Source organism: Saccostrea echinata, unplaced genomic scaffold, assembly GCF_033153115.1.
Source record: "Saccostrea echinata isolate AGI-Se365-2 ecotype Australia unplaced genomic scaffold, CSIRO_AGI_Sech_v1 ptg000033l, whole genome shotgun sequence".
Classification (NCBI taxonomy): Eukaryota; Metazoa; Mollusca; class Bivalvia; order Ostreida; family Ostreidae; genus Saccostrea; species Saccostrea echinata.
In genome coordinates this window covers 34,920,379-34,934,840 of record NW_026889782.1, presented here as the reverse complement: position 1 = coordinate 34,934,840, position 14,462 = coordinate 34,920,379, and the positions used below count along the sequence as shown (strand labels likewise).

Sequence of the window (14,462 nt, the reverse complement as noted above, 5' to 3'; positions counted from 1 at the left end):
ATATCATGACTCCTTTAGGGACTCCCATGCCTTTTTTAGTGGAAAATCGGTCGTGAAACTTCATTTCAGAAAAGTGTACTGAGATGAGTGTACATCTTTTTTTTTGTTACATCCTATTGGGAGTGATGACTTGTCTGATATGCTGTCTGTATTGTATTCAACCCTAAGACAGGAAGGGGTATAAAAAGGAGTCCCCGGAGTGCATTTAGGTCAGTCTGACACGAGTCATGAAAACATGCAGTATCATCCCGGATTATTGAGACAAAGAGGACACGGACAGTTTGTCTATCATAGAGGTCTATTACGTCAAAAAGGACACGGTATTTTAGGATCCTTGTTTAAAGTAGCAGCTCCCTTAATAGGAGGATTATTTGGAGGAGGCCAACAGCAACCACCCCCACCCTATTATTATCCACCCCAAAACCATCAAAGAGGGGAAGGATTTTTTACGGATTTACTGAAATCGGGGGCCAAACACGCCTTGACCGCTGCTGCTAGAACGGGGTTAGACGTGTTAGAAAATAGGAGATCTTTAAAAGACGCTGTCAAAACTCACGGAGTACAAGCCCTGAAAAACACTTCGGGAATGGTGAAACAAAGAATGAATCTAGGAGGTACTAAGAAAAGAAGAAGAAAGAGAATGAAAAAACAGAGGGGATCGGGAATGGTGATTAAAATAATAAGAAGAAAAAGACGACAGAGAGGCAGAGGATTTTTTACGGATTTACTGAAAACGGGAGCCAAACACGCCTTGACCGCTGCCGCTAGAACGGGGTTAGACGTGTTAGAAAATAAGAGATCTTTAAAAGACGCTGTCAAAACTCACGGAGTACAAGCCCTGAAAAACACTTCGGGAATGGTGAAACAAAGAATGAATCTAGGAGGTACTAAGAAAAGAAGAAAAAAGACACCTGTGTTAGCCCGAGGAGGTCCTAAGAGAAAAAGAAAAAAACAAGGAGGAATTCAGACTAAGAAAACACGTCCTTTAGATATCTTTGATTGAGAGAGACACTATAAATAGGTAAGTCGAGTGAGATTGACCTTCATTTGTGAAAAATCCATCCTAGTAGACAGACATCATGTTGCAACCAGATTCCTGTGCGTGTGGGATGAACAATTTACAATTGTTCCAAGTCCCCCCGACTAATATTGCTTTAGAAGACTCCAAATGGGAGGAATATTACCCCATTTCTAGTACTTTAGATTCGGATACGGCTCCCATTGAATTTGAAATTAAAGGACAAGGAGATCAATATCTGGATTTATCTCAAACGTATGTTCAAATGGTGTGTAAATTTACCAAAGACGATGGTACTGATCTGACTGGAGCTAACACCACTTGCGCCCCGGTGAATAATATCTTTCATTCCTTGTTTACGGAAATCGATCTCAGTGTCAATGGAAAAATAGTGTCTCCGGGAACCGATACTTATCCTTACAAAGCTTATCTGGAGAAATTACTTTCTTACAAACCCAGAACTTTAATGACCCAGATGAGAGCCTGTAGTCTGTGGGAAAAAGACACGGCAGGACACATGGACGAAGTGGGGGTAGCAGACCTTGGAGTGGCTCAAAATAAGACATTTGATGTAACCAAAGGTGGAAGTGGTGCTGCCGATACTGTGGTCATTGACGAACCCATCGTCCCAGAGTTACCGGCCAATTCTAGAAACGAAGGATTTAGAAAACGTCACCAGGCCATCAAAGATAGTAAGAAAATAGCCTTGTTTGATCGTTTACATCTGGATCTATTTCAACAAGACCGATTTCTACCCAATGGAGTAGACGTCCGTTTGAGATTTAATCGAGCCAGACCTCAGTTCTATATGATGATCAAAGCACTAAGTACGGGAAAAGTGAAAATATTGAACATGGTCTTGTGGGTGAGAAAAGTCAAACCCACGGCCATCATGATGAATGGCATTAATCAAAGTTTGAACACTCATAGAGCCAAATATCCTTTGAGAAGAGTGGAAGTGAAAACCTTTACCATACTGACAGGAACTCAATCTAAGATTACGGATCATCTGTTTCAAGGCCAGATGCCTAAACGTCTCATTTTAGGCTTTGTGGAAAATGCGGCTTTTAACGGAGATAAAACTAAAAATCCGTTTCATTTTCAAAACTTTGGAATTAAGAAATTAGATGTCAGTATCAACGGAGAGACCATGAGTACTCGTTGTTTCGAGCCCAATTTCAATGAAGATTTATATCTGAGATCTTATCTGAGTCTATATCAAGCCTTGGGAAAATTAGAAGATTGGGCTCCGGACATCACCCTAGAAGAGTATAAAAACGGATACACTCTGCGGGGCTGGGATTTCACCAAAGATCAAGAAGCGCAATCGGACAAATTCCACATCATAGAAACAGGAAATCTGAGAATAGAAGTCCAATTTACGAACAATACGGTGAACACCTTAAATTGTGTGGTGTATGCAGAATTCGATAACCTGTTAGAAATAAACAAACAGAGAGAAGTCAGTATCGATTACTAATGGATACGGGACAGTTGAGAGAAGTCTTATCCAGAGAATTAAAGAGTTCTTTTGGTGGAGTGTACCCCTTGGATATATTACCGGATCAATTAAGACTTGGAGAAAAAGCCATCGTGGTGAATACGGATCCTCAAGATCAACCTGGAGAACACTGGGTGTGTCTGTACGTGAGCAGTCCAGTGGTGGAATATTTTGACTCTTATGGATTTCCTCCCTTACAGAAAGAAATTCAAGACTTTATCCAGCGTCATGCTCACCAATGGATTTATAATCCGTATCGATATCAAGATTGGAAGACCGATGTGTGTGGACAATATTGCGTGTATTATTTACATCAAAGACACAAGTTGAGAAAGAAAGCAGACGAGTGGTTATTCCCCTTTGACCATAGTACAGCTTTACAAAGAGATCATTATGTAGCTCAATGGTTTAAAGACACTTATCATAAAAGACCTACGGGTCATGGACAAACTTGTCAATGTTTCTATCAAAATGTCATGTAATTAATTGTTGTTATCAATAAAAAAAGAATTGGAAAAAAAAAAAAAAAATCTGTGTTCTTGTTTTTTTTTTAAAAAAAAGGGGGGGTTTTCCCCATGATACTAAATATAGAAAAAAAGGTATATATAAAAAAAGAAAAAGAAAAAAATAGCCTCATTTGATCATGAGTCTCCAGGAGATACATGGTGATTTATTAAACATTCCTGTAGAAGCTATCGTACATCAATGTAACTGTTTAACAGTCAGAGCTCATGGATTGAGTCAAAGTATAGCAGATAAATATCCTCAAGCGAATTTGTATGCCACCCGCAGACCTTTAGGGTCTAGAAATTTAGCCTTAGAAGAGGACAGGGATAAGCCAGGAACCATTAGGGTGTTTTCCTCACAAACACCTGTGGTCATTTGTTTATTAGCTCAATGGGATTATGGCAGAGCAAGTCACAGACCTAAAAGAATCTCCACTTATCAGGACACCCCACAAAATAGAGAGCAATGGTTTCAAGCCTGTTTACAAGAATTGGGAAATTTACCTTATAAAACTCTTGCTTTTCCTTACAAGATTGGATGTGGCTTAGCTGGAGGAAATTGGACTCATTATAGACATTATATCGAACAATTTGTACACACTTATGACAAACATGTGTACATTCTTCATAAACATTAACTGTGTATGTGTTTTTATGTGATATAAAATAAATCTTTTTTTTTTTGAAAGTACCTTTTTTTAAGGAATATGAAGTGCCATGCTTTCAGCCTCCACAGCAGTCTGATGCACTCATAAGCAGATCCTTGTGGGTGGGTGGGTGGGGAGCCCAGTAGAAAACACTAGGAATTTGTTATAATTCCATGAGATCATCCAGTTTTGGCTCACAGTACAGTTTTTTTTTTTCCCCTGTAATATATTGTCAATATTTAAAAAAAAAAAATTCAGAAAAAATCATCAGCACTTGGAGATATAAAAAACCTTGTTATCTTTTACCCAACTATGGTATAATAATTTACATTATCAATTATCTTTGACTTATCCATTTTTTATAAAATATATATAAACATGTATAGTAAAAAACAGAATTAAAAATTTTGTATCTCATTGAAAAAAACTTCAAAAGTTTTGTTTTGTTTCTATATGTTGGATGATTAACTGTGTTTTTTTTCCAAAAAGGAAGAGTACAGCCCAGGCTTCACTTCATAGAGACTGGATTATAGATGGTTAGGAACTAAACATATCTTCCAATGTTGAGGACTGTAGAAATAAAATCCATGTTGTTATGATGACAAAAAATACTACATGAAACAATGCATGTTTTTAAAATGTAATGCAATAAAAAAAAGAGTAATATATATATATATATATATATCAAGACTTAACTTATACTGGAATCAATGAAATTTCATTCATAAAAATATATATATTTAAAAGATACAGACTTTTATTTACTATGGACCATAAATGATGACATGAATAGCAAGCCATACTTTAAAGCACATGACAAACCATTATCTCAAAAATCATGCAGAACTGGGTTCATTAGCTGACATTAAAAACATATAGGTGAGGGATAACATAATCACAACAATGTGTTAAAAAAAAAACTTTAAAAACGACTTACAGCGTGGATTACAAGCCTTGAACAGGAGGAATTAAAAAAACCTTGCCTGGAGAGTATCATGGCGGCATAAACACAGAAAATTAAGTCGTACTTAAACACATTCCCTAATGATTTGAGAAAAATCACTGTCTTTCATGTGTGTATTTTTTTTTTAATTGGACATGGGGGGAGAGAGAAAGTCTATAAATTATTTTTGTTGTTGTTATAATAAATAAATAATATGAGTTGACAAAAAAAAAAAAAAAAAAAAAAAAAAAAATAAGTGTTTATGAGTTTAGCAAAAAAAAAAAAAAAAAAAAAACAGTGACCTCTGGTGTTTATTATACGTTTCTTTTTATAACCGTGTATCAAAAAAGGTATCTTTTCGTAAAATTTGGGTTGGCCCTTAAAAGGGCCGTTGTTGATTTTTTTTCTTCAGGGTTTACTCCCTGGGACTTGGTCCTTAAAAGGACCGTTGTTGTTTTTTTTTTTCCTGTTCAGGGTTTACTCCCTGGGACGTCGCCCTCGTCCACGGCCTGTTGAAATTCCATTGTCTGGTGTTGTTCCTTCGATCGTCACTCCACGGCCTCGGCCCACCCTGGGTGTCGAGGGACGACGGGTAGGAGGGGTGGGAGGAAGGGGCTCCGGGGTCCCATAGCGACAGAGGGGGCAGCCCTCTCCCCGGTCTATCAGGCGGGCCGCACAGAGAAAGCAAGCCGGCCTCTGGCGGCACCGACCGCACAGGAAGTTTGATAACTCATCCTCGCAAAGGCAGAGACAGCAGTAACCTTGTGCCACGGAAGCCTGGATTCCCCACAGCGGAATGCACCCCTGGAATACGGCTCGATCCTGGGGAGGTGATGCTGGCTGTGTCCCGTCGAGGAGGCGGTGGACTGCTGCTCCGGCCGGAGACGAAGGGGGGGACTCCGGACTGTCCGGCAGGCCGAAGTTCCTGCCCTCCTCCTCCGGCCGCGGATGGTAGACGGGGGGTGGTGGCTGCTCTCCTCTCCTTGCTGGCGAAGGCCTGTCATAGGGGGTGGCTCTGGCGGCTCTTCGGGCGATGTTACTTGCCACGAAAGTCCTGAGGTCTCCGACTCTGATCCTCCCCATGTTGAAGATGGCATACTCCTCCCCGGTGTCTTGGTTGCGCACCACCATCTGAAGAATAACCTCTACTCCCGGCTGAATGGCCACGTTCTCTGTAAAAATAGACATGTCGAGTTGTAGCTTGAACAGCTGGCTAACGAATGACAGTTAACAGCTGATCAGCGTCGGTATTTATACACACAGCGCGAGCCGAAAAGAGAGCACCCAAAAAGCCCGGATGAAGAAGAGCTCAGAAAATCATGGAAACATCAAAATTGTGTTATTTGTGTTTTGTGAATACCTCTATTGGAGTAAATAACATATTATGGGATCATATATACATTCAAACCTTCTAGTAAAAGAATGGAGGTAAGTTTGGAGAATGATTTCACAGTATTTTTCATACATGACATTGTTCCCTTGTTTAGAACAGGCTCATTCATGCCGAAGCGAAGGGCTAACCTTGACTGACCTGAATACATAAAATAAGTCGTTTTAGACTTTTGAGAGTGTAACACAAAGAAAACTTATGGCAGGCAATAAGATTGAACTTAGGGAAGAGTGTCTATATAGTTTTCAGATCAAAAGAATCGTTAGGAGTGTAAAAATAAAGGTAGCGTCGGTTTCGGGATAAACACAAGGGAGGTCAAAGGTCAGCCATTTTCAGAAAATCAATGTATAAGACTTTTGTATAGGGAATATAAGAATCTTTTCGATCCTGACCTTTTCAGATGAAAATTTTGAGATGAATAGAATCAGATTGGTTTAAAAACAAATTGTATACACTTTATTTGCAGTGGGAAAGTTTAGATTTTTATAAATAAGAACAAAACATCCCAGCGTCTAAATGTATAGACTTGTATAGGGAATATAAGATTCTTTTCGATCCCGACCTTTTCATATAAAAATTTTGAGATGAATAGAATCAGATTGGTCTAAAAACAAATTGTATACCCTTTATTTGCAGTGGGAAAGTTTAGATTTTTAAATAAACCAGGATTTTATAGACTCAGCGTCTAACGGATACATGATGACGTCATTACTAAACAACAACAACAATAACAAAAAGCTTATAGTGTCTTTTCATTCTTTTATTTTTCTTTTTTGGTTTAACAATTGTTCCAAATGTTGAATTCTGCGTTGAAATCTCATTCGATCGGCTACTAGAGCCATCCATTCACTTTTCCGATCTTCGGGTGGTAAATAATGAATTTCATTCAAGTCTGTATTAAAAGTCACACATTTCTTAGTCTCTCTGAAATTTCCAGATATTTCATCCCGTATTGAATGCATATTTTCTCCATCGATTCTATTTCCTGGTAGAGTAAAATCACTTTCCTTGCTTGGGGATGGCATAAAAAAGTGTAAGGCTTTCCTAGATAGTGGGTCAGGCTTAACCCATACCATTTCTGGGGAGAGTTTCTTTCATGCGTTGACATAGAAAATGCAGTGTAGCTAGTCTCCCCAGGTTGGGAGGATGTAACAGGGCCAGGCATTGTAACCATAAGTCTTGAATGGTTTCTATGATGGTAGTGGCTCTCTGAAACACTTGTTCTGCCTCGGGAGGAAGAGGTTGTTGGTGTTGTTCTATCCATTGCATTAACAAATCATAGCCTTTTAAAATCAAAGAGTGGTATTGCTTGGACATGACAATTGATTATGAACAGAAGACATGATATTTTGTCTTATTTATACCCCAGTTATTTTAATTTATTTTTAGACTTTGGAAAAACCAATAGACTTAAATTTTTTTTAAATTTTTTTTTTTTTTTTAAATCTATTTTTAGACTTTGGAAAAACCAATCTCACATCTCACATCTCAGGAATTTCCAGATCTCAGAACGTGCTGAGCGCGTGTGGGTTTTTCCAGGACCCCTTCCTTTTTAAAAAAAAGTATAAAAACCAGCGCAGAGAGTGTATGGGTCATCATTTTCAGTCAGAAGTCAGAGGTGTATACCATGGCACAAGCAATGATGAATACCAAAGACAACCCCAATTATGCGACACCTGAAGGCTATGTCATAGCCCCCATGCCAGAGACTCAGGATCCTGTAGGACTGGACTTGGGATTGTATAATTTCCCAGAGCCCATGACCAAAGAGGACTTTGGTATTTTAACCACCACGTTAGAGGGGATCGTCAACATGCTAAACCAGATGCAAGTGAATGCAAATAAGTTTGAAGAGAAAGTCATGAGTGAATTCGTTGACCTGAGAGAAATAATGGCCCAACTGGAGGATAAAGTGTGGAAAATAGAAGAAGAAAAAGGTAGAGAACCCACAGACACAGAAGCTCCAAAGAAAACCAGAGAGACCAACCCCTGTTTCATCTGCAAAGAGTTAGGACACTGGGCCCCTGAATGTCCCAACACAGACACAGAAGCTCCAAAGAAAACCAGAGAGACCAACCCCTGTTTCATCTGCAAAGAGTTAGGACACTGGGCCCCTGAATGTCCCAAGAAAGACCTATGCTACAAATGTGGAAAATTTGGACATTGGGCCGATAAGTGTGACCAAAACAAACTGTCTGAGAAGAAGAAGAAACCATCCAAGCCCAAGGAAAAAAAAAAGACGCAGGAAAACATGAGTCTCGGGGACAAACAGGGTGATTTATTAAACATTCCAGTAGAAGCTATTATACATCAGGAGAACAAAGAAAATCTGATTCCACTGGACCAGCCTAAGAAAAGAAAACACAAGGAAGAGGTCAAGAAGTCCCTGAAACTTCAAAAGAAGAATTGACTTTGTATTATACTTAAATAAAAAGAGCTTTTAAACTTTAACATTGACTTGTTTTTCTTTTTTAGAATAACAGCTGGAGATCAGCTGTGTTTTTAAAGTGTCAAAATTAAAGCAGCCAGAGAGGCGATGAAGGACTAGAATGACGTCATAATCAAGATTTGAATCACTGCCAAGTTTAGGGCTAGGTAGGATCTCACATGAATTTTTTTTTTCAGGCACTTTAAGGGCCTAAAAGTGCACTCCGTTGATCCGGCCATCCCCCCAGGGGCCCCAAAAGTGCACTCCGTTGACCCGGCCATCCCCCCAGGGGCCCCAAAAGTGCACTCAGTTGACCCCCCATCCCCCCAGGGCCCAAAAGTGCACTCAGTTGACCCGCCTAGCTAGGCTGCTTATACTACTAACCTGAAAGCTAGGGAGAAATTCATCTCTTTAGCTTGTTTGCATGTAATGTTTTAGCAAGCCTGTAACTATCTTATAAAAGAATTCAGAAAGAAAATAATGATATTTCCTATAATTTATCAATTATTTATTCTATAAAAAATATGCAAAAGACAATGTCTATTACCTATATTTCTTCATTCATGTAGTTTATTTTACATGTACGTCTCCTTTAAAATGGTTTCCTTGATGTCCACAATTTATACATATTTATAAGATTATAATTTATTTTCGAACTTTCACTATTGAAATTTTAATTGTTGTTTTAAGTGGATAATACTGTTAACATTAGAGAGCGATTTTTCATGCTAACATATACTTCTGACATCATCTTAAAAAGGGCCGGGGACCTATACATTTGTTAATGATTATAAATTATGTTAAACTTTCTGCTTCATCAAGATGATAATAACTTTATATGAAATAACGAATGTCCACATTATATAAATATATAGCATTTAATGATTTTTCAGAGTTACAATGGCGAATACAAAAGTCTAAATACCGGAATCGTGACGGTCAAAAACTATGGAGCCGAAGTAGCATCTGTTGTTACCCAAGTGACTTTCGCTCACGAAGTCGGACACAATTTCGGATCAGACGTAAGATTGTCATATTTTGTCTTTAAAGCTGAAGACAATTTGTATAAGGAATTTGTCCGCCAAATTTTTTTTTATTGAGTCGTTATATCTGAGGGCCCCTATATAACCCTTTCACTTAGTCACTGTTCAGTGTAATCAGTTGTCACCGATATAAACGGACGAATGCTATATACATGTAGCTATTGTTAAACACTCAGTAGTGACAAAGGTAACATGAGAGAAATATACTAAAGAAACTATAAGCATGTATATGTGTGTGTGTGTTTATCTGTGTTTATGTAACCTTTCATTCAGAACTTCCTATCTTTTCATTGTAAAAAGCTTGTATGCCTTCTGGGCCCAAAATTGGAAAATAAAATAATCTTAAAAAAAATTATACTAAAGAAACTTACAACAGTTGCACAGATCTGTGCATATGCATAATGCACACAAGTTTTGAACCTTCCTAAACTTACCAGATCTGATATTTGTGAACAACTCATGGGTCTCCTTCCAATCACTGCAGAAATTGATACCAGGAAACTTCTTTTCTTTGGCAGACTTTGTAGACTAGATATCAACTGTCTTTCAAAAAAGATCTTTACTTCGCGCTTATTCTCCTTCCTCTATCAACTAAGTGAGGACCAAATGGGATTCATCCCGGATGTATTATTTCTTCTCCAGACGTACCAACTTTCCCATTACTTGAATATCTGGCTTTCTTCTGGATCGTTCCCATCAAAATTATCATGGAAATCTATAGTGCTTCCAACAGTTTACAAAACCCACACTCTTCAACGTACCGATAGAACTGACTTTGACCCAGACTTTTTCAGATTTAATGCGGTATTTTGTATAGCAAAGCCTATCAACATGTGGAAAATTGCAGATTCTTTCCGTGAAATTCAAAACTTTAAATTCATCTGTAAACTCATTGTATCAAAACCCGCTCAAAATCCGTTTGCATGCGTGTTATGTGGTCACCCTGTTACTGACGTTTTTCCCATGCTACATTATCCTGCCCAGCCCTTTCTAATCAACAAAACATATGGTGGAACTCTCTATCTGAATCGTTTAACGTTCACCTTGAAGCTGAATTAAGCGGTCTTCCAGAAGACGAATTATTCAACATTCTTCTTGGAAGACCAACACAAACAGTCATGACTGCAAAAAAAGAAATCGAATTTAAAAAACTGAATTCCATACACATCGTCTCCTCCTGTGCACTCTACAACAGGCAATGCAAACGCACATCCACCCCCTTTACCACAAAATAGTGTATGATATGTGTATTATTCTCTGCATTCGCAGTTTTGCGTATTTTTGTTCTTTGATTTTTTTCTTTTCTTTTTTCATTACTTATAATATGTATTCCTTCTTCTCCTCACACTTTGATTGATTCGTAATTTATTTGTGTTATATTTGTCATGTTAAAAAATCTCTGTAATAGAGGAAATAAATGATGAATGAATGTGCAGTATACAAAGATAAACTGTAATAAAATGTAAACAAAGGTAATATAATTTAACCAGCACGGACACGTGACGCCCATTCCAGGCAGGTACCCGTGAAAGAAATCACTCAGCTGTAACGAATGCTAAGGGAATACCCTAGTGATGATATCGAAAATGGTAAAGTTAATATGGCGTATGCCTATATACGAATCGTGTTCAGATTTAATTCATTATGTGACATAATTGAAATATCCATTTTTTTGGGCATAATATTCCTGTAGGAAACATTGTCGCCTGAGGGGAAGGGGGGTAGTGAGGAAGGAGTGTGCCGCACAACTATCATACCCCTTACATGTACAATTTAATTCAAGTCTTCCAATATCATAGATGAAATCTTTTCATAAATTGTACATAAAATATAGTAAGGTCATCTTTAAAATATTTTTAATACTTTTTAATATATTCCCTCTCCCGACTCGGGGGGAAAAATTGGGTCGGTACACAGGCAACTTTGCCACATATGATCCACATATGTGTATCATGTGTGAATCATATGATTGATTTCATATGAGAATCATAAAAAAAGGGCATCATATGTGAATCATATGAAGCAAATCATATGAATCACATATGATTCACATATGTGAATCATATGAAAAGAACTTCATATGATTTGCACATGAAAAGTTTTAGTGTGTTTCAAGCCATTTACATATGAGAATCATATGAAATGGGCATCATATGTATATCATATGAAACATTTATGTGGGTTTTTTTCATATTTATCAAAAGGAAATACACACTTGTACACATTGAAAATCAGGTATTTCTGCTTTAGATGAAATTTCAGTACATTCCAATGATCTGTTAAATATCTGTAAACATTTGATAATGCTTGCATAATTTTCCAAAAGTATCTTCATCAACAGAAATAACTAATATCACACAGTGCACACTTTAAACAAGAAAGTATACAAACAAGTCAGTAGCATTTGTCGATACATGTATTTTACATATTCTAAAATGAGTACAAATTATTTGAAAGGATTTCAGCAAAATGATCAAGGAGATGAACATGTATACATGTACCAATGAATAACATAATTAGATCATGAACTTGTATAAAAATACCATATGACATGGAAGTGTCCTTAGCAAAATTGAAATATCTGCAAAACATTTGTCAATATATGTAATCTCTATTAGTAATTCAGATTACATGTACCTACAGCATATTTAACACATCAATCATATAGTAATCTCTGCATATGGCACAGCCCAAGTCTGTTGGAAAGTCCTAGCAGGTAATCATTAATAGGTTTGAAATCTTCATATATGAGTATGAAATCACAAAGGATGGGGTGTCTCAATCTAACAAACAAAGATACATATATACATATATATAGTTTTTCATAAAAATGTTAATGTATTTATGCATAAAGCATGAAATATAAAATGTGAATACATTACAATGAGATTTTACAATCAAAATGATATTCCAGTATACATATAAATATAGAAAGCCTATATAGAATGTCAAAGTCTGACAAGATTAAGTACATCCTCCTCATTCATATTTATTCCAGATATTTCCTAATTCTTTTCCCTTCTTTCTCTGTCAACTTTTCCCATTTGTCCTCCCTCTGATCTTCCACCATCATATTGAAAATTCTTTGAACTGTACCCAAAATGCAAATCCACCAATGTCCCCTTTCTGAACAATTTGTTTGTGGCACAGAATAATCTCTAAAAATTATTTTTAAAATAATTAGCATTAATAATAACAACAAGAGGTCCATGGACCACATTGTTCACCTGAGCAACAATGGCAAACTCACTTAACTCTGACACAAGTGGCTTTTGTGAAATGTGTGTCAATACAAAAAAAGTGCTGGAATAAATTGCAAAAGTATTTTTTTGATATGTTCCATAGTGATCAAATATACTCAAAATTCCCTCCTTAGGCCCCACTATTGTAGCAATGTAGAATTTGTTAAAAAGACTTAATTTTTTCCTATACACAAGTAAAAATTACTATGTAAAACTTTGCAACCCTTCAGGGGCCCCACTGGTGGTTTAGTGGTCATTGTTTCAACAAACTTGAAACAACACTGCATAGGGATGTTTGCAAAATAATATCACAAATTGTAGTGTGGTAGGTCTTGAAAAGCAGATTTTTAAAGACTTTACCCTATATAATCTATAGGTTGAACTTTGAACCCCTTACTATTGGTCCTCTTTGCCAAGTTCAGTTGAAATTAGTCCAGTGGTTCTGGAGAAGAAGACATAAATGTGAAAAGTTTATGCCAACAACGATGATGATGGACAACGGACAATTTTGATCAGAAAACTTCATGTGAGCCTTCGCCTCAGATGAGTTAAAAACAAGTACTTTCATTTAAAATGAAAGTACTTGTTTTTTACTCATCTGAGCTGAAGGCTCAAGTGATTCTAAAGATATGATTGGAAAAATTGTTTGTGACATCCAACAAACATGAACTAATTTTCTATCATTGATCATATTTACTAGCAAAGATGTCCTTCCAATAAACAAATATATATCTCAAAATTTTAACATTAAAGTTTAACATCAATATTTTTACAATTTAAAATATTGACTCTTACTGTTTTCATACTAGCATCAGTGTGAAGTATTCCCTCTCTGGATTTGTTAGCATAATTGTAGGAGGAAGGAAACATTTTCCTCGATAATTATGTAGAGACTTAATGGAGGGATCCTCTACATCAACTTCTTTGTTACCCATCAGCTAAAACATTTTTTTCTAAACAATTCAATTCACAATGTATAGCTTAAATGGAATGCAGTGCAAACTTTTGTTTTGACGAGGTAATTCAATTTAGCAATAGACTTTGATACTTCTTAGGATGATATGTAACATATATAAATAAAATGTGTGCACACCTTTGCTCTGATCCGATTTCTGTAATATGTGAATTCAGTGGATCCAAAGCTAGACATAACCCCCATAACATTTCATGTCCAGCCAGCCTTCTTTGCCAGATTGCTGAGCATCTCCTGAATGAATAAAGCAATGCATTTTTCACTTATTTTTCTATACATCAAACACATACTAAGATTCTTCAAGAAAAAATGGTTCACTATTATACATATTGACTATAAACTTTATTAGTTTCATATAATATGACATACATGCTCAGTGCATCTACTTAAATGCTCAGTGCATCTACTTAAATGCTCAATTCTTGCAAAATAGTTAGCTAGCATTTATATTCATCATACCTGTACTTCTGTATCCCTAAAAGAAATCCAGGGGTTGATACTAAATCTTTCTTTAAGCCAATTGACATTCTCTCTGCAAATTTTTAATTTATATACAAAAAATAATTGATATAATATATATAATCCATATCTGCTTGATGCAGACCCCCAAATCATTAACCAAAGTACATGAAAATGTATACATTTATATGATAAAACTACCAGGTAATGTTTTAAAACAGTTGTTGACACCCTATATTATTTCCAAGACATTTATTTCACTTTTGGAAGACATGCTTCATAATAAAATCATAAAATTTTAAAAGTAATAAC

At 36.6% G+C, this 14,462-nt stretch overlaps 1 protein-coding gene and 1 long non-coding RNA gene across 2 annotated transcripts in view; one reads left to right on the top strand and one right to left on the bottom strand.

Annotated features, from left to right (window-relative positions):
* The window catches only part of LOC133199242 (disintegrin and metalloproteinase domain-containing protein 10-like), a 52,943-nt gene that overhangs the window by 22,928 nt on the left and 15,553 nt on the right, over positions 1–14,462 (top strand). Inside the window, exon 7 of the mRNA XM_061335086.1 lies at positions 9,327–9,455. Coding sequence (XP_061191070.1) covers positions 9,327–9,455 — 129 coding nt within the window. The remainder of the gene's footprint in view (positions 1–9,326; positions 9,456–14,462) is intronic.
* On the bottom strand, positions 12,501–14,200 carry LOC133199244 (uncharacterized). The gene is made up of 4 exons (XR_009722774.1): positions 14,151–14,200; positions 13,812–13,925; positions 13,514–13,656; positions 12,501–12,634 (listed from the first exon to the last, which is right to left on the bottom strand). It is a non-coding gene; the product is annotated as an uncharacterized LOC133199244 (long non-coding RNA).